The sequence below is a fragment of the Talpa occidentalis genome, unplaced genomic scaffold, assembly GCF_014898055.3.
Source record: "Talpa occidentalis isolate TD23 unplaced genomic scaffold, MPIMG_talOcc4v2.1 talOcc4.14, whole genome shotgun sequence".
NCBI lineage: Eukaryota > Metazoa > Chordata > Mammalia > Eulipotyphla > Talpidae > Talpa > Talpa occidentalis.
In genome coordinates, this window is record NW_023601433.1 from 63,415,313 (window position 1) to 63,436,919 (window position 21,607).

A 21,607-nucleotide genomic window follows, 5' to 3' on the forward strand; every position below is an offset into this window, starting at 1 on the left:
ATCTAGTCAAAATATAGCTTCTTACAGATCCTTAGACAATGAGTGCACTATCAGGTAATATGGTTTTGCTAATAAGCTAGTTGGTGTTACAATGAATGCTTTGGCATTCTAAAACTTTTTGTGTTCTTCCAAAGTACAGATGTATTACATCTAAATCACTGACTAAGTAAATTGTGAAACACATCAGCTAAGTTAAAGGAAAGAATTAAATAAAATTTGAGCCATTTACTTTTTATACTAAAATGCATACATAGAGCATAAAATTATAACAACAAGCAGCAATGTCTAATGAGACCCAGGATTTTGGCCAAAAAAAGAGAAAAATCCATAGCCACCAACATTGATATAAGAACTTGGGATAATTTCTGACAAATAAAGTCACTGTCAGAAGCTTTCAAGTGTGATTATATTGGGAGGACAAATATCCAAATAATACCAGTAATTTTCATCTATAATATCTAGACATTCCCTTATTTATTATGGGCACCTAATGGAAAAGTGTGATCTTATACTCTTTGGGAGAAAACTGGAGAGGTGCTTTTAAAAGACTAACATTTAATATTAATTTTAAACCTAAGTTATTCCTGGGGAAGTCACAGATAATTCAGTTTTCCTGTTTGAAGTTCAAAAAGAGTAAAATTGTCAAGTCAGGTCATAAATATTTCCAAATGACTGCATGAAATGACTGTTCTGATGTTAAGATGATATTTACACATTAATTTTTGAAAAATGTCTATAGAATTTGCCAATTTTCTGTAGGTTAAAGCTAAATGTCCCCTTTTCTCTTCCCACACACACCCTGCCTTTTTGCTGTTTCCCTTAACTACTTCTATAAACATTACAGTCTTAAGCCTGAATAACATTTTAAGTTATCGCTATCAGAGAAATGTTTCTATATCCTATTGACATGGTTAATTTGCAGGAAAACATTTGTATCAGACATTTTTCAATTTAAGGAAAAGAAAGAATTCTGTAAAATAAATCAAATGAATTAGAAGATAATCTTTTGAAATACACATCATTTTTATTTCATATCCATCTGCTGGATAAAATACAGTTTTTCAGTTTGAAAAATAATCTTTAAAGACTGAAATGTTAACTACTCACTGTTCATAGCTGTGTATGTAATTACATAGTCCATATACATAGTTGTATGTGAAATTAACAGCAATTTCATGTAAAATTTTATCATCAATCCATACCTCCTGGATCTTTCCTGTTGACTTTTAATCATAATCAGATTGTTTCCCTTTAGAGAATAAACTTCACTCAACTATTCTCTCAACTATTCTCTCTGTTTTTATCCTAAACTTAACAACCAAAATTCAGTCTATGTTCTTTGTAATCTCTTTTAAGGCGTCCCATCCACAACAGAGCTCCCATTATCACTAATGATACAAGTTTTTATTTCAGCCTAAACTAGCTTTTCTGGGCTTATGCCCATAAATTTAAATACTGATGTGAAAATTTTTGGAAATCTCAAACATATTCATATTCAACATAACCTAAAGCAAATTCATAATCTTTCTTCTCTAGCCCAATCCAAACTTGTGTCTTCCAGTGTTCTCCATCTTAGTAAGTGCGACCCACCTATAGTCACTCAATTGCAAAAGTCAGAAACATGTCCTTGATATGCTTTCCTCCCTCACCCCCATATGTCCAACCCATCACCTATTTTGTCTCCAGACTCTCAATTTTCTCTTCTTTTCCTTTCTGTACCATCACCCTCCTAAGAGGCAACCATCTTCATCTGAACCCTGTAACTGGTTAACCTTAGAAACTTATAACTCACATACAACCTTACAGGCAGTTTGCTGGTGCTTCCTTTTGGTCCATCTTCAATCCATTTTCTGTATTGCAGCCAGAATAATCTTTCCAAAACGCAAATGTGATCAGAAAACCCTACACTTAAGTTCTCCAGTGTTTCCCATTATTATCAAGATAGACAATATACTCTTGCTTTAGCCAAGGTCGCCCATTTATATGCCTACAATCAACCAGGGGGCTGTCATTATTTTTAGGTTAAAGGCAAAACTGCTACCTTGACCCACGCACCCTGCATGGTCAGTGGGGCACTCCCTAGCCACCCTGCCACCCTCCGTACCCACATCACTGCACTCCTTGTACCACCATCTTGTTTGTAACAACAAATGGGCATTTCTTTTCTAACAGAACATACCTTGCCAATAAAAACTTCCAGGTCCTCCCACAATAAGGTCTCCATTCTATAAAACAGAAATAGCAACAACAATTGGAAAAAAGAAAAACAGTTTTCTTAAAAGGGTATAAATCATTGTTAATAAGTTTTATTTGAACAATTAGTTTTACATAAAATTAGTTGTACAGAAAAATGAAGTTTTTGAGAAAGGCTCTTATATCTGAGTCATACAGGTCTTTTTTTTCCTCTTTGCTTTCAATTATTTAGTGTACAATATTGAAAAATTTTAATGTGACTTAATTTTCTCCCCTGAGAATATATAAATTTGGGTTTTTGGCACCTTGTCAGGTAAGCAAAATAGCTATATGTTTAATGCTGTACAATTTAGCAGACATGGTTTTTCAAGCCTTGACAATAAAAAGAAATTTCAGTTCCTGTTAATCTCAAGGCCACAATAATGCCTATTTTTTCCATATATCTGCAAACCCATCCCCTTCCCATAGGAGCAAAAACTCCAGACTAACAATTGCAAACTTTCTCTTCTATTTACAACCCTGGTTTACATACCCTGCATCCTTCACTATCAGTGGGAAAACAAAGACAATGATAAAAAGTAAAACTTAGCATGTTTTTAACTTTATGAAAGGATATGCGAATTTTAATATTATATAAATTTTAACTAGTCAATTATCATTAAGCAATAAAACTTTATAGATTCTTGTGATCTTTTCAGAAGTACATTTCTTTAATGTGTTTTTGAGATGTTTAAGTTAAAAATGATTATTATCACAAAGGGACAAAGGGTGGGAAGAAAGATTTGATTTTCATCATATACATTTCTGTACAGATTAATAAAGACCAAACAAAAGAAATTTATGAAGATGTCAAATCTAGAGGTTAGCTATATACCTAGAGCTTCCTTTGTTGGTGGGGGAGTGGAGGTGGTGAGAATCTGAGGGTAAGAAGAAAATGAGACACATAAAATAAATATTAGCAGCTATAAGACCAAAAGAATTCACCTTATAAAAATCCAGACTAAATCCTGCTTGGCAATAACCCTGGCCTTCAGGATCAGCATTGCCTAGAATGATCAAAATATATCAATGTTACATTATTTCCAAGCTATATTTTATTTTATTTTTAAAAAGATTTATTTATGCATAAAAGAACTGGGGTACAGGCCAGAGGCGTGGGAGGTGAGAGAATCCACCAAAGACAGAGTGGGGAACAGAACAGGCAGACTGACTGGAATACACTACTGAGGGGAGCAGTAGGCGAGTCAGGAGAGGTCTGCTGCACCATGTGGGTAGCTCCCTGACTGGGGATGGAACTCACGCTGCAGTGGCTGCAGATTGTTTCATAGGTTGCATCTTAACCCCTTGTGCCACCAGGGACACCCCCAAGCTATATTTTATAACCAATTCAGGATACCCTGTTGTTTTCTCTATAGACCTCTAGATTTATAATGATTGATATGTTTAAAAATTTAAAAAATTATCCCAAGTAATTTATTAAGCCTCTTCCTATCATTTCCTATCTTTGTAATAATCCTAAAGTAAGGCTGGAATTATGATACTGGATTTTACAACCCATGTTTGTTGAAGAAATAAAATCTCCATCTCTCAAGTATATTCCATATTCTCCATGTGGCAGTAAGGTGTTTTGTGTTGACAGGGTAATCTGAGTAGAGGCAGATTCCTAAAAGCAATGTTTTCAGAAAGGGGACACCCAGATCTCTTTAATGATCTCTAATAGGTAATCCATTTTTAATTCTTCTATTACCATTAGTTGGTAAACTTGGAAATTGCATTTGCAAGCACAGTGAATCTCATAGAAACATTGCAATGGCAGCATTCACAAAAGAGAAAATATGTCTTACTTCGTACTCTCTCCAGTATAATTTACTAACTGAAAGTCCAGTAGGACCTTTCACACAGGCTAACACATGGATTCCCAGGATACTGTTCTATGAAGTCTCTAGGACATTAGGATCAGAAATTTATTACTTGTCACTTGTACTTGAAAAGTTTCTACAGCTTCTAAAGTGCTTAGATTCAACCCAAAATGTAGCTGAATATGGGGAATCTCAGTTGTTTTATAGTTAGGTGTGGACAAGCGAATAATGACTCCTTTCTTATTAAGGAAATTCCTGAATGGAAACTGAAGTGCAGGCAGGACAGGAAATGCATATCATCACTGGAAGGATTCACAAGCAGGAAGCTTGTGAAATGAATCTGGCCTTTCTAGCATTTCCCAGAATCTTTTGCATTTTCTTTCTTTTGGCTTGTATCTAGCTAATTTTAGCATTGCCATCATCCATTTTTCCAGAATCTCCCCTTATTTTTTAAAATACTATATTTTAAACTACTTTATTTTTTAAAATACTACATTTTTCCATTTCTTAATATATTTAAGAAATGTATTTTTTAAAATGTACAACCTTTTAAAAAACCAACTCTGATTTTATTTTTAATATCATAAATTATTCAAAAGGAAGAAATATCAGCATTCTTTGAAATCATTGTATTTCAAAACAGGAAACAAAAAAAATTAAGAAAAAAATTTTTTTTCATAAAAATCATTGAGAAAATAACCAACTTGAAATGTTTATTTTAAATGTGATTATAGTAGAATGTGAGCTTCTTTCCTTTGCTAAGTAACTATTTCTATCAGAGTTATAGTTTATGAGAGTTGAAGGAAGCACTCTTCCCAGAAGTACAGAGCATCTGTAAACTTTACAATTATGTCTCAGAGAGATCTCATGAATCTCGGGAATCATACTGATCATTCACTACTATTTGTTGGCTCCAAAGCAAAATGGAAAGATGTGTGTAAACCATCACCACCTGAATTATGAATGACCAACGGAGCTATAGGCATTCATTCATATGAATGAGCAGATTAGCTCCCATGTTGCTCTGAATATCAATGCTGGGTCTGTGCTGTGGAAATAACATGAGAGGCTTCTTTAATTCTCTTTTGAAAATAATATTGCTGATGTTCCTGTTCTGTGATATTGACCATATGCTCATGAACAAGCTGGCTTTGTGTTAATGAACTGTGAACTCCTTAGGGAAGGCAGGAAGTCTGCTTCTTGGATGGATTTGAGGAGGATGAAGTATTCATAGTAGGAGAGAGAGCATGAGGATGTGAGACTATGGATGTGTCCTAGGGTTGAAAGAATTCTTGGCAACTTCCTTAGCTATTCTGCAACTCAAATTCCACTCTAACTTTGCTGAGCTTTTCTTTTATTTAGGAAAATAAACAGTACATAAATTGGCATTAATGTGCCCCTGTAACTCAAGATATGAGTGTGCTGTAATTTGTATTTTATGATAATGGTTCAAGATCATGCTGTGACTTTTACCCCACAAGTCCAGACCCCAAGCGCTGTTTTAATTTTTTTTTAATTTTTTTCTTTTTTAAATTTTTTATGTCATTGTTCATTTTTAAACAATATTTGCTTCCCCACCCCCTCAGGTGTAGTCTCCATAGAGTTTCCTTCAGCAATGCACCCGTGCACCATCACCTCAGTCCCCTGTGCTCCTCCCTCTCTCCCTCTTATCCCTCTCCCTCCTCCTTCCCTGCAGGATGCCTCTGATTTATAGTTGTCTGTTTTGCTTTGTTGTATTTTGTACTGTTTAATTTTTTTACACTGATGTCTTATTTGGTTCCCCTATATTCCTGCTATAAGTGAAACCATCCGATATTTTTCTTTTTCCTTCTAGTTTATTTCGCTGAGCATAATTCCTTCTAGCTCCATCCACATTGCTGCAAATAGCATGAGTTAATCTTTTTTGATTGCTGAGTAATATTCCATTGTGTATATATGCCACATCTTCTTGATCCAGTCATCTATTTTGGGGCATATGGGTTGTTTCCAGATTTTATCTATTGTAAATAGTGCTGCAGTGAACATAGGGGTAAAGGTGTTCTTAAAGTGCTGTTTTTAAATCAGATCTCTCCTATCACCTAGGCAGTCAGGCCAAACACCAAACAAGAAGCAGTGACAAGTTTTATAAATGATCAAACTGAATGTTAGTTGGAAGTATATATCATCAAAGCAAGAGGCATGTGAAAGACGGACGTGTCATTTTAGCTACCATTGTTTCCCATTTTAGCTACCATTGTTTGCTAAAGTATCTTTAGCAAATCATGAGTAATGTAATATAGATAGGACTGATGAAACAAGTTCTGTATTGAATCTCAGCTCTACCATTAATTTCCCAATGGATTTAATGTAGCTCTACCTAACTTTTGACATTAAGATATTATACTGACCTCTCATTGAACTTCCGAAGCAACATGACCCAAGGATATGCCTCTTGTTGGCTGTTGTCCATGCTGGGGAAGCTCCCACCCCAGCCCTCCTCCAAGAGTCATTTGCTAAGAGAAGCCCTTTCCAATGTTCTATCTGACAAGCTCTTTTCCTTCACCCAGGTCATTTCACAACTTTCTTATGCCTATTGTGTTTTTCCCAGTAGCATATTCACTACCTGACATTAATTAGGAACTTACTTATTAAATATTTGTTGTCTATCTCCCCATTAAATTGTAAGGTTTACTTTCTCTTGTTCCATGTTTTATTCCCTAAACATAGATTAATGAGTGCTCTATAAATATGCATGCAACAAACACATAATTGAGCTTCATAATTTATAAGGAATCCCTGTTTTTTTTTTTTTTTATTTTATTTTTTTCTTTATAGAGGCATGCTTTATTTATTTGTTTGCTGGTTTGTTTGTTTTGTTTATACATGCACTGGGTACAGTCAGAAGCGCAGAAGGGTGAGAGAATTCACCAGAGCCAGAGCGGGGAGCAGAACAGGCAGAAGGACCGAAGTACACTGCTGAGGGAAGCAGCGGGCGGCAGGAGAGGTCTGCGCGCCATGTGGGACCCTCCTCTGGTGGCCAGGGAGCAGCCAGGGATCGAACCGGTGCCGCAGCGCGGGCAGCTTCGCAACCCAGCGCTCAACCGCTGCGCCACCGGGGAGGCCCAAGGAATCCCTGTTTTAAAGCAAGTTAAAATAAATTCCTAATATCACAGACTATTGATTCAGCTGTCAGCATATGAGGAAATAGCTGATTTATTTCAGTATTTTTCACAGAAAGTTATAGTCTTCTCCTGACCTAAACCTATCAGAGTTAATTGTTCATCTCCCAGTCCTGTAGATCTCTAAATCTCCGTGACATCCTTGCTAACCCTCTGATATCACTGATTCATTCTTTATCTTCATTGCTTTATTTCTGAGGTTTGCTCATTTTGTCTAAGTTGATATCAAATTTTCAAGATATACACACAAAAAGGAGACATTGTACTTCTGGTTTCGGAAATCTTACTTTGAAAGATTTTTCTAAAAAAGAATTGAGTTGTAAAAAGTCAGTATTATGAAATCAATCGCTAGAATCAACTTTCTAATGCTATTTCTTTCCCATATGTGGTCTTGTGAATGATCAAGGATGAGAAAAAGAATCCATTGGTTGCTTCCTGACAAATCCCAATGATGGATGTGACATGTCGAAACCTGGTAGAGTTCACAAATGACTGATCAATCCCTCACTGATGCCATCCGAGTCCAAGATGAAGTGATCCCATAGCAGTGCCCTAAAGATGGCATTCACAGGTTGGCTTTAAAAGATGCTTTGCTGGACGATTCCTAGATTTTCTAGGTGAGACTTGGATCAGAGCACAGTCTTTTTGAAAGATGGGGATTAAATACAGATAAGGAGAAAAGTGTTAGCATGCAGGTTCCCAAGGACACAGCATGTGGAGGGGGCAGGCTGCACAGAAACTCTCATTGAATGTGACCCCATGTCCGAACATACTAAGACCACATCCTCAAGTAACAAGTAAGGCGGGCAGTCAGCATTCTCTAGACCACAGTGTGAATTCTGAACACCAGCTATGAGTTTAAGGCCAAAAATAAGAAGCTATCTAGACACAGAAATTTTCTAAAGCAAAGAAATTTTCAGCAGAATTAGATGTCTTGGCCCTCATGTCACAGCAAGGCATCCTCCAGTGCTTTCAACCATCTTTCCCCACTTCCTTTTCCTTAGAAGGCTATAGTATGTCAATTTACCTGCACTGTCTACAATAGAAAAGCTCTTGAGCTAAATTTCATTTTCAAGGAATAAAAATAACTTACTGTTCCGACAAGGAGAGTACTCTGCATAAGCACTGAAATTCTGAATTGCCACATAGCAAGTGCCAACTGGATCCTTTTCTGATGTAGCCTTAAGAGTTCTCCAGTGATATAAAGGGGCGCAGGCCTGTGAAACATTAAAGACAATAAATACATATTTTTTGATGTAAACTCTACATATTGCATTTTATTTGTCTTATTAATTAATGTCCCTATATTTGTGACAAAACTATGTTCAATTATTAGTCAATTAAGTGGCCTCTGATGTGCTAATAATTACCTTGGTCGTCAGAGTCGATGAAACTTCCAAAGCCAATTTTTTAACTTCAGTACATGGTAGAATTGGAGTAAATTAAACATAGCCAAAGAAATAATTCTCCCTCTCCCACAGACAGACTTTTCAAATAAAGTAACCTGGCAAAAGTAAATATTTCCTAGAAGCAAAGAATTCATATTTTCTTTTTAAACAACTGAACCTACATAAAAGCAAGTAATTGTTGAAGCAGACAGTGACTCAATGTGATATCTTAAAAAAGAATTGGCTCTTCTCTTTGTCGCTTTAAAGGAACTACTTTCAAATTGAAGCACATAGAAAATTTTGTAACCTCTGTTCTTGTACGCCTGTTTATCACTGAAGTTGTATCTTAGGACACTTAGACAGTGACCTTCAAGTGGACATGCTGCCGCTCATTGTGGCGTGCTTGGTTGCACTTACTGTTCTGTGCGGGTGGCAGAACTGAAGGGGAAAGTCAGCATCTGATGCTTGTTTTAGTGATTTTTGTAAGAGAGGGTCAGAAAGTCATGAAAATGACCCACATGCATTTCCAAGGTATTGAACTCTGATTGTCAGGTAACTCAAGACTCTTTCTCCTATGGAGAAATTTACTGAAACTCCAAGGAACTCACACAAATTGTTTGAAAGAAGTGAATGATCCTTCTCCATTTTACAAAGGTAAAATGCCAAAGGGTTAGGAATGAACTGTTTCATGCTTATTTCCAAATAACATATAGGGTGGTAAATTAAATAAAGCTGCATAATGCACAGTCTCATGCCATACCCTGGAGTCTCTTTAAAAATGTGCTTAAGTGCCTGCAACACTTAACATAGAGTTCAATGAATGTGTATTGAATTAAATGATTGTCTACTGGGTGAACTTTAACATAGAACACTACTATAGCAAACTATTATGAATTATTGCTTTTATGAGATACACTTTGTCATATCAGAAATTATATGTTGTCTCACCCACACATCTACTTTTAGGGATATTCCTCTGGAGGAAGTAAGACATGCTTCATGGTACCTTCTGATATAATTTCTGGGAATGAATTAATGTCAAAAGAGAGACCTGGTTCTAAATTAGTTTGCCAACCACCAGAAATTTTACCAGCAAAAATTAATTTTAGCATCAGTAAGAGATATGGAATGTGAGTGAGAAACACTCTGGTTGCTTTTTTAGCAACTTAGATTCTAACAAAAACATATTTGATAGAGTGGATAGGAAAGCCTCTTTAAGTAAATTAATACTAATTTTACTAGAATGGGAGAGACAAATATGTAGAAAATACTGGTATTTTAAAAATGGACTCATCTTTTTTATTAGTTGGGAGTATATTTTTATTTTAAGAAATTGGTTATTTTGATATAACTTCAGAAAAGTTACCAGAATAATATAAAAAGCTCCTGTATGCTGCTCACCTAGATTCATTAATTGTTTACAGGGTTCACGTGTGCCCCCTCATGTTCCTTTCCTCTGTGTATTTTAGACACCTGCATGTGTTTTAAGAACCCCTGGGGAGCAGGCTGCATACACATCCCTTAACACCTCAGAGTATACTTCAAAGAGGAAGAGATTTCACTTACACATTCATAGCACAAAGATCACAACCAAGAAATTATATTGAGTCAATGTAATTTTTATCTAATCCAAAGGACCCTATTCAAATTTCTCTAATTGTCTCTATTTATGGTCTTTTTTTTTTTTTATGACTGAAGTGGTGCCAATTATGATCACTCACTGCATTTAGTTAGCTTCATGTTTCTTTTATCTTTAATGTAGAATCTTCTTGTTTCTAATCTTTGTCGTTCTTGTCTAAGTCTTTCTTAGTGTCTTTGTCTTTCCTAACAATGTCAGTTTTGAAGATGTCAGGCTAGGATTTTATAGGATGCCCTCCGATTTTACTGTTATTTTCCTTGTGATTGAACTCAGTTTGTATATTTTGTTTTGTTTTTTTAAAGATTTGTTTATTTATTTATACAAGCACTGGGTACAGTCAGAAGCGCAGGAGGGTGAGAATTCACCAGAGCCAGAGCAGGGAGCAGAACAGAGAGAAGGACCGAAGTACACTGCTGAGGGGAACAGCAGGTGCAGCAGGAGAGGTCTGCGCACCATGTGGGACCCTGGCCGGCAGCCGGGGATCGAACCAGCGCTGCAGAGGCTGCGGGCAGCTTCACAGCCCAGCGCTCAGCCGCTGTGCCACCGGGGAGGCCCTCAGTTTGTATGTTTTTGACACAAATACCTCTAAAGCAATCCTAATCCTATTCTGTACCTTACATCAGAAGGCAAAGATATCATTGGATTCATTACAGGTGCTACATAGGCACCTTCTTGACTTCTGTTTTGATAGCTCAATCTTCCATAAGTATGTTTCAGCTGATTCTTTAAGCACTCATTTCTAAGGACACAAAATTACAGAATCCTAGAAAATGAAACCACTGGTATATATTTTTATTTGATGGCATCACACTTAAACCAATGCCAGAGCAGTGAAGACAGATCCAGATTTTAATGTCTTATCATAATTTCAAGTGTGTTTTTGGTAATCACCTCCATATGCAACTACTTCCAGTAAAGATAACTCATATTCTCAAGTTAAATCACCTTCAACAATTTGAGCTTCTCGGTTTTACCTCTCTCTATACTGTAGGATCGTGGCCAGTAACTAAACTCACTCTAACTCCCTGAATTTCCCTTGTCTTAAAGCCCTCTTAGTGAACTGACAATTTATGGGATTAATGCATTCATTGTGATATGTGAATGGTGGAAAGTAGGAGGAGTTAGGGAGGTGAACACATTTACCTGTATGACTTAACATGCCAATTGGCTTGACCTTCTGTCTCGCCATAGATCAATTAAGTGCACAAAAATTCTTTCCAGTGGTTACCTACTGTCAACTCTAAAAAGTTATCCTCTTAACATCTGCTAGTTTCATAATGATGTGATTTCGGGGAGCTTGGGTCCAAACTGAATATATATACACTGGATATTCAAAATGATATTTCTGTTTGCATCACTCTGTAGTTATAAGAATTATGTCAGATAAGACAGTATTTAGCTCTTTCTTCTACTACGTTTCAGTGCTCAAAGAAAGTATAGTTTATATTATCCCATTTCATATCACGTAATTTTGAAAATATAAGCATGCCTCCAAAGTAAATATTTTTATTATGAAACTACTATATTATTTTATTTTCAATAGTTTTAAGGGTTTCTGCAAATATGAACTAAATCCACAATAATTATGTCACAGATAAATGTTCAAGTTAAAAAATTAATATAATATCAAAAAGATTTTTTTTAACACAAGTTATTAGGTGGGATTAGCTTTTCAATAGAAATTCACATAATTCATACACCACTACAAGATAAAAAAAAGTTTTAACCCAATCCTGAAATGTGGAACTATATTAATGCAATATAATTCTACAGAGAGTATATTGTAAATGTTGGATTTATAACTAGAGAGCCTATCTATACTTTATAGATCACCTGTTTTATGTCAAAATCTCTTTGGGGGAGTTTGCCACAGACCAAATAAAGCTAGGTATTTCCTCTAGATACTTATTCTTATTAAATCATAATTCAAATAGCTTTAAACAAATCCTAAAAGCCAAAGCTATTTCTTTATTGTTGTAAGGAAATTAAAGGCAACAGTTTAAAAAATTCCCCCAACAAAATAAATTTCCAGATGAGCTAGCACAGTCATTTATTTCTCAATAACTTAAACTCATATCATTGCTCAGAACAAGAGAAGAGAATGATAAAGTCATAATACTTTAAAGTTCTATTGATATTTGGGAGTAAGTTTTTTTCCACTTTAAAAAGCTTTAATGTTTTCAGAGAACCATGAAATTAATAAATACATATATTTTAAAAGAAAATTTTTCCTTTAGTTTTAAAAAGGATAAATGATACCACAACAGAGTAACATTTTAAGTTTACTAACAGTAATAGTGCCATTTTTTTTCAGGTCAAATTTTAATTAGTGCTTTAAGTCGATACTAAGCAAGAAAATGTTCACCTACTTAATGTGTAGATTTTAGTTTTCTCTCTTCTTTAGTTGTTTTTGAAATATTTGAAAATAGCTAACTGATCCAGAAATAGGTCATTTCCCTATAACTTTCAACATCAAATAGATGCTTTCAATTTATCACTGAGTTTTGTTTTTTTTTTAGGATGCTGTTAAGATTTTCTTTGAATGTCTGACATGTTCTTTCATGGAAAGGTTTTTAGTAAATGTGAGTTTTGAAACACTTCAGAGTACACATTATTCCCGAGCACACAATTCCTACTCACCACGACTTTCCCCTTGTGAGCTTTCACCGTTGCTCCAAACCACTGATTTGATTTAAATTCTATAGGTTCCTTGGTTCCATTAACTCTGATTTTTCGGTTGTCTGATAGGAGGAAATGAATTGTTAGTAATTTGTAAAACGTGGCAGTCAATTAAAATATGTACTAATGAATGCGCCCATTAAAAAGACTTGAAAACCAATTTTGACACATAGGGAAATTTCTCTCTGCTTCAGTCTAAGCTAGATCGAGTTCGAATTTTCATTTAGAAAAATGCCAATTAAGTGAAAATATGTATTTTAGCATGATATTTCACAGCTTAACTTAAAAGAAGCAAATTTTATATTTTACATTTTCAGAGCCAACTGTACTATAAATTTGATGTGGATTCTGATCATCTCAAAACCATACTTTTGTCATTGATCTGTAGCAGATTGAAGACCAATCATTTGCAACTGTCTAAAGAATTCTGAATGTTTTCTAGAAGAGAAACCCAAGGAAATCTCCCTGGTCAGGGAAGAACAACTTTCTCAGCATGGGTTACAGGAAACATCATGAAGGACTCTACGGCCTTGGTTTTAACTGAGTAACATGTGTCCACGCAGCCATAGAAAATAACACCTCAACACAGTTTTATATACACTTTGCAGATGTCAGTATGAGGGGGGCCATCTGGGTTGAAACTCAACCCAATTATAACACACTTTAGGTCTTAATAAAAAGCAGATTTTTTTTTCTTCACTCTGGATTCCCAGTCAACATATTTCCCACGTGGTTCTAACCACATGGTTCTAACTGGAGCTTCATCAGTAATAGTCAATGAATTTTGAAAGACATTTGTACTAGGGCATCTTATTTGTATGTTTCCTTTGGTATGCATTTTATTTTTCCTCCTTGACTCTGTAATAGATGCATTACAAAATGACCTTATAAATCCTATTAAGTGTGGCCAAAATATACATGTAATTAACTTTAAATTGAGTTTGCATATGATTACAGACTTTTTTTAAAAAAGGATAAATTATGTATATTCAATCTTAACTTAAAATTTACATTTTGACATATTAGTAAAAAAAATAATAAGTTTCCTTCTTAAAACTCTTATGCTTTTGCAAAATAAGTCAGAAGGAGAAAGACAAATACTGGATGGTTTCACTTAAATATGGAATATAGAGACTCAGAACAAATGGTCAGAAACCCAAATCAATAGCAAATCCTAAAAATCTGACTGTAGAATTGAGGCTACCAGAAGGGAAGAGGGAAGAAAGCAGGGTATGGAGGGGGCACAATGGACTGTGGTGGAGACTCTGGGGGCCTTGTGGGTGTGGTGTGGTAACATACACCTAAAATGTGTGATCTTATACCTCTGAATCATATGCAGTGTTGTAAATCAATGTTACCTCAATAATAATAATAAAAAACACTTTTGATGTTTCTGCACTTAAAAAGAAAAAAAAGTTCTGTAAACCCCTATCCAAAGACACAGAGCTTGCAAAAAATTAGTGTATTACAAATTACAGCTTAAAATTGAAAATATTAACATTTCTATTTGCACTTTGGAAGATTGTAGAACTTACAGACAAAGGATCTTAGTGCCATTAGTAGGTGATTTTGGGCAATTCATTTACTCTTTAGAAGTTTTGATTTCTTCTGTAAAATGAAGCTGATAACACTTCAGCTCATAAAGATCACCTTAGACAAATAAATGGGAAAGTGGTTTTGAAGCTAAGTTGCATACTACAGAAATCTCACAGCAGTCCCACTGAAAGTCTATAACTCTAAAAAGAATCTCTGAATTAGAAATCTGGGAATTCAACCTAAGTCCAAGAATTGGGAAGGACCTCACAGACACATACGGATTACATGTTATTATTAGTGATTTGTGGCACTCAGCAATAAAATTAGTGACACCTCACAAGATCGTCAATGTGGCTTTGATTAAGTAAAGGGAGAAAGTTCTATAGTGGCTTTGAAATTTCTAAACCACTAAAGAGCCATAAAAGAAGATCAGAACCTCAGAAAGTCAAATATACTTAAAGGAGATCCCAAAAGTACTTGAGAAAAGCAGGCTGCAGCGAGGAAGGAAATGGATTATGGGAAAGACAGAAGCTGGTAACCAACTTGGCTTGGCTTTGCTGGGGAAAATTATGTTAGTTTACTTTTATGATTTCCAAGGCATCTTTTCTGGTATTATAAAGTTAAAAGTGTTTAATTGATTAAAAATGTAAGCTGTGGGTCATTATCTAGTAACACATTTCTTGCAGTCCAAGAATACAAGTGAATGAACTTCACTAATTCCATACCCAATCCCAGGATTACAATAGAGAAGAATTCCACTATCCCAGGTCTCTTTTTACTGAGTTTGATCCAGGTGTGTCATCTTTTCATTGATCTTTGAGGTAGCCAAATAACCTTTTTGATATTCTGCTTTATTACTTTTATAAGTTCTCTGGCTTGAAATCTAATATTGTGATTTCATAAAATTCCAAATGAGTTATTATTTTTCCATTGATTGTGAAAGTGATTTTTCTCAATTTCCCCCCTTCTTTTTCGAAACAAGGGTTTTTCATGCCAAATAACCCAATGCAGAAAATAGTACTATCTTCCTCACACTTGTGCTCAATATACTTTTGATGCCTGGAGAACATTTTTGATTTGATTTGATCTGATCTTGAATCAACTTTCAGGTAATATCTATAATGATCAACACAATTTCTGCTAAATTCCTCTAAATTCTCCTGTGTATGGCAAAGGTCTAGAAATCTGAATATGCATTTCCCAAGCCCTTTTACAAGCAGGATTTTGGCCAAAGAGGCTCTTGAGAGATTTGGAAAGAAGATGGTGAGGCCACATTTTTTGTGGTAGCTACCAGCGTGCATGTAGGCACTGGTGGTGACAGATGTGGTATCCTTCCTGCATCTCTCTCATATCATCTGACTGTCACACCTTTGGGGCTTTGGGCAGCTGAGAGCAAGTTTTGAACTTCCAGATTTCTTGATCTGCAGGCAGTGACTTTCCTGATCTTTGCACGCCTAGTATTTCCAATGGCCATGTAAACCTCTTGCTGTTGTATGAAATTCTTCCTAGCTGTAATACTCAAAGTGGATTCAGTTTTCCTGATCAAGCTGCCAGTAATGCACTGATGACATGAAGCAATGCATCTAGTGTGGGACCACATGCCCTTCTAGAGCAAAAGGGAGGTACTGGTTACCCCCCAAATATGTCATTAAACCAAAAAACTCTTGAAAGGGCCAGGGGTTCTGGGAGATGGTGAGATCACTAGTTACCGAAGCAAGTCTCTCCCAGGCATATAAGAAACAATAGGGAGGCAAAGCCATAAGTTAAGAAAAGGTTTAATAGCAACAGTGTGTGATTTAAAGTTTTCTAAATGACTGAAATCTATCAGACTATTAACAAAGCTAATAAATAAATGAAAATCTAAGTGAAAATTTTTTTCAAGAAAAGGTTCAGTATATTTAGTATATAAAAGAGCTCCAAGATCAATTTTTTTGAAGACTAAAATGCAATAGAAAAAATCCAAAGGACCTAAACAGGTTTTTTGGAAAGAAGAAATCAAATAGCTTGTTCATGGAGAACTCCTGAGCCTCAAATTAATAATGACTTAACACTTGCCACCTGCTAGCTTGGCCAAAAATTACAATATTCACTCTGTTTTGAGGATAACTCAATATAGCGTTCTGGAAAAGTCATTTGGCAACATATATCAACATTTTAAATGTACATATTTTTGACTAAGAAATTCTAGGATTTTGTCCAATGAAAATAGTTGCACAAATGCTTTAAGTTATAATATGAAGATATCTACTGTACCATTTGTGATAGCAAAGCCCAGAAGTTTAACTATTCATAAATGAGGATTCAAAAAGAAATTTCTGTTATCTATAAAGTAGACTACTATTCAACTGTTAAAAATTTACAATAAATTTGTAAGTATTGATAAATAATGTCTACAAAATATTTTTTTTTATTTTCTGAGGCTTTAAAAAAATACCAAAAAGTATGTTTAAGGGCTTCATATAATACTTGTCTTCCCACCAAATAGAACTGATAATTGCTACATTTTTTTTACATTAGCATTCCTGTGCCCAGTTCCATTAACCCTCCACTCTTCCTCCAGAGCTAACCACCATTTGCTAGAGGAGGAAATATTAAAAAATGAAAGAATTCTCTCTCCAAAGGGAAAGGATGAGCCATTCTTAGCTGATTAGATTAAAAACAGAGCAAAACACTCTGCACCGTTAGTATAACACACAAATCTGAAGGATAGAGCAGGTTAAAGGGGGATCATGTAGAGTGAGATATCAACTCTAAGCTCATCTGCTACAACTCACTTTACCTCATCTACACTGGCTGGAATAGTGTTCTCTCTCATCTCTCCCACTCCTGAGAAAGACACTCACGTGCCTCGTAACTGGTCTCTCTTCCTCCAGGTTTATCATCTTCATTCTCTACCCTGAAACCAGAATTCTTTCTAAAATGTAAAGATTCTTAAACGTCTTCTGCCACTCTTAATTTGCCAGTATCATTTCATCGTTCCCAAGCATAGTGATTTTTAATTCATACTTCCTCTCTTCTCTAGATTTCATGACACTTGGAATAATCACCTGGGATTAAGTAGTTTGGTCAGAGATACAGTTGGGGAAATGAGAGCTCTCAATATGGCTTATGTATCACCTTCTGACTGTCAGGCGATAAGCTGGCTTCTGTTTAGAGCCCAATAATTTGTTAGAAGAAGTAATGAAAACCTCTCAGCATGGAAATCTCAGGAAGCAAACTAAGAGACATAAATCTCTTCAATATGACCTCAAAGCAGTTCTTTTAAATACAGGATATGATTGGGTTTCAGGATGAAGATTATATAAACTTGTCTCCTAATGGCTGTTGAAAATGTATTTCTACTGCTCCTGATATATGGTTGTATTTTCCTCAGGATCTCATCCCTGATCCTAGAAGATGTGGTAAAAAGGATCCCAACTGTCATCTAACACAATGGTTCATTTGTTGTTACAAAAGAAGAAAAAGAATCACTGCTCCCAGTGTTACACAAAATAGGCACTTCAGAATTAAACCTTCTGCCTCTGCAATTCCATCCTTATGGAAGATGAACACCCGAGATGGAATTGTTCTTCAGGACATCTTAAATCCCACCCCAAACAAATACATTGAGCAGAGGCAAAGTGTATTACCTTCCACAAATAAATTCACATTTATAAATGTACATGATCTCTGTGTGCTACCTGTGCACAATTATTCACTAGTCAATTCATTCTGCCACTGTTATTATTTACATGTCCCCCTGCCAAGACTTCCCTTGTCTCCCCTCACTCTTAGCTGATAACCATGCTTCTTATTTTATTGAAAAAATGCAAGAAATGAAAAAAAGATCATTTTCTTTCTCCTATCGTCAAACCCACTGACTCACTCTCAGTTGTACTGTCACGCCACCTCCTCTGGGTTTTAAGGATGAACTTCCTTTGTGTGCCTCTGAGTTCAACCTCTCCATCCCATCTTGCCTTCACAGGGAGTTGGCCCTGCATAAACCCCTGCTTTTTCAGTCACCATTGTTGGCTGCTCAAGAATTAGACTGGAAGCATGCTATCATTTCTCCTTGATTATTACATTTCTGTGGTCCTATTTAGAACAAGATGTGAAAAAAATTTACTACCCAGATTTGCTCTCTGTCTCTGTTGGTCTTCTCCCATTCTCTCTGGACATATTGCAACTACTTTTTTAGCCATTGGTAAGTAACTTTCCATTGCCAAACCAATATTGTAGTTGAGGTCCTCATTTCACTACAATCCACGAGACTTTCTTCATTGGCTACATGATTTCTTTTTCCTACCCGGCCACTCCTCCTTAGTGTTATGATACACCTTCTTCTGTTCTCCAATATTTCCCTAAATGTCAGTGTGTTTCAGGACTTAATCTCAACTTAATCTCCTCCCACCCTGACGCAGCCTCCCAGCCCCTTCTCTTTTCTCTTTGTATCACTTCTCTTCATTCATACTCACTCCCTAATTCATGGTCTTAAATATCAGCTACATACTTATGACTTCCAAAGTTAAATCTACAAACCACTTGCCTGAGCTCTGAGTTTATTTATCCAACTGCCCAACTGACATCACTAGCAAACATCTCAAATTTCACATGACTTGATTCAACTCTTGATTCTTTCTCCAAAGTCTCTCCTTCCTCACTGCTCCTTGCCACAGTCCCATTCCTTGAGTGCCTCAGGTCAAAATGTTCCTTTTCTTGTGAATCCTTATCTGATGCATAATAAAACCCAACCGCACTTTCAAATAAACCCCAAATCCAACCACTTCTCAACCCTTGCTGCTCTCATCCAACCCAAAACATACTTCTCTTTCACTGGAAAATGGAAGGAGTATCCTTGATTCTGCTTTTGCTTGCCTACAGATGATTAAACTAAAAATATAGTTGAAATTATATTACTTGTCCACTTATAATACCATTGGTTTCCCATCACTCTTAGAATAAAATCCAAAGCCCTAATCGGGCCATTAAGGTACTATATATACCTGACTCTTTGGCCTCATTTAAATCACTCCTTCTCTACTTCTCCCAAACCCAGTGGCCTTTTCCATTCTCCAAGAACATGGTCATCTCCAGATTTCAATAGTGACTTTCCTTAGGACACCCACTCCCCCATATTGCATGCCTCTTTCCCTCAATTTAGACTCTTGCTCTGGTATCACCTCCTTGATAAAACCTTCTTTGACAAAATTAGTAGTGCCCAAGATGTTTACATCTTACAAGATCCTCAAAATTTGCGAACATGGGGCCTCCCCGGTGGCACAGCAGTTGAGCGCTGGGCTGTGAAGCTGCCCGCAGCCTCTGCAGTGCCGGTTCGATCCGCGGCTGCCAGCGAGGGCCCCACATAGGGTGCAGACCCCTCCTGCCGTGCCTGCTGCTCCCCTCAGCAGTGTACTTCGTCAGTCTGTCCTGTTCCCCGCTCTTGCTCTGGCGAATTCTCTCACCCTCCCATGCTTCTGAATGTACTCAGTGCTTGTATAAATAAATAAATAAATCTTTAAAAAAAATTTGCAAACATGTTAGGTTACATAGCAAGGGGGTGTCAAGGTTGCAAATTAAATCAAGGTTCCTAATCAACCCCCTTAAATTAGGGAGATTATCCTGGATGATCCAGGCAGGCACAGTGTAGTAACAAGGATACTTTAAAGTGGAAGCTGGAGGCAGAACAGGAGAACAAGAGACACGGCAGTATGAGGGCTCAGTCTGACATGGAAGCGGGCCACGAATCAAGGATTGTGGGCAGCCTCTACCAGCTGGGAAAAGCAAGGGAAGAAGGCTCCAAAGGGAACACAACCCCGCCAACACCTTGATTTGAGCCCAGTAAGGCCTTTTTTGACATTGGCTTCTGACTGCCAGAACTGTGAGATAATCAATTTGTGTTGTTCAAAGTCACCATGTGTGGTAACTTGTTACAACAGCAACAGGAAACTAGTACCCTACCCAGTCCAAAATAAATCCTTGTGTGTACTGTATGTGTGCCTGTACACACACACACACACACACACACACACACACACACACACTCTCTCTCCCCTTGACATTACCTTTTCTTTTTCAACATATCATTGGTTATTCACTGCGAACCCCACAAGGGTAAGCCCCTGGGCGTTGTTCATGCCATTTTTCTAGTGTCTTGAACAGTGTTTTTCTGCAGAAAGTCACTATTACTCATCTAGTCACTGAAATTTAATTTTACTAAGCTTTATTTTCAGCTCCATTATTCTCTTTAGATAACAATCTTATAGGTAAAAATGAGTTAAAATTAACTAGATCCTGTCTTGAGGGTGAAAAGACATGACTTAATAACATGTTGCCAGCAGTCTGACTGCCAGACTAGAGGACTGAAAGGCATTCTGTCTTCCCAGATAATACTTGTGGTAAAGAGTGGAGACTTGTGGTGGAGGTTGAGGACTGATTGTTGGCATAACAGTCTCACTCATCTTCACAACTGTTGATAGAAACACATTCAATTTCTTGCCCCATGTCTGCTCCCTATTATAGTGTGAGGACTGAGACTCTAGCCCCCCCAAAGATCTATGCTCTTCCAGGTTTCCTAAAACTGTTAGCCTGGGTCCTTGGGATTTTTAAATTTGCAAAGACTCCCCACCAACTCCTATTAAACAAAGAGTGTGCACAAGTAATCAAATGTGATTGTTTTAAGCCAGATATTGAGGTAATTTGTTCCTATAGCAATACCTAGACAAGTTTTTTTTTCTGTGTTAATTTGAGAGTGTATGCTAGCTTTATTTTTATTTATTTTTTAATATTTTATTTTATATAATTCTTACATCATTTTTCATCTTTGCACAATGTATGCATTTTCATTATGGTTATATTCCCCATACAATTGCACCCCCCCCTTATTTTGACTCTAGTCCTTCCTCTTCCTGCCCACCCCCCCCATAGTGTGTTTCTGGTTTATAGTTGCTTGTTGATTTTGATTTTTACTTTGTATTGATTAGTCTTTTTCCTAGTCTCTTATTTAAGTTTTCTAAATTCCTGCTATGAGTGAGACCATCCGGTATTTTTCTTTTTCTTTCTGACTTATTTCGCTGAGCACGATCCCTTCTAGCTCTATCCATGTTACTGCAAACTGCATGTGTTTATCTTTTTTGATTGCTGAGTAATATTCCATTGTGTATATGTACCTAGACAAGT

General features: G+C 36.4%; 1 protein-coding gene across 1 annotated transcript in view; it reads right to left on the minus strand.

The window, feature by feature from the left end:
• Window positions 1-21,607, minus strand: part of ITGA8 (integrin subunit alpha 8) — a 140,544-nt gene that overhangs the window by 107,224 nt on the left and 11,713 nt on the right. Inside the window, exons 3-6 of the mRNA XM_037510662.2 lie at window positions 12,878-12,978; window positions 8,304-8,427; window positions 3,178-3,239; window positions 2,180-2,225 (exon numbers count right to left, since the gene is read on the minus strand). Of these exons, the coding sequence (XP_037366559.1) occupies window positions 2,180-2,225; window positions 3,178-3,239; window positions 8,304-8,427; window positions 12,878-12,978 (333 nt within the window). The remainder of the gene's footprint in view (window positions 1-2,179; window positions 2,226-3,177; window positions 3,240-8,303; window positions 8,428-12,877; window positions 12,979-21,607) is intronic.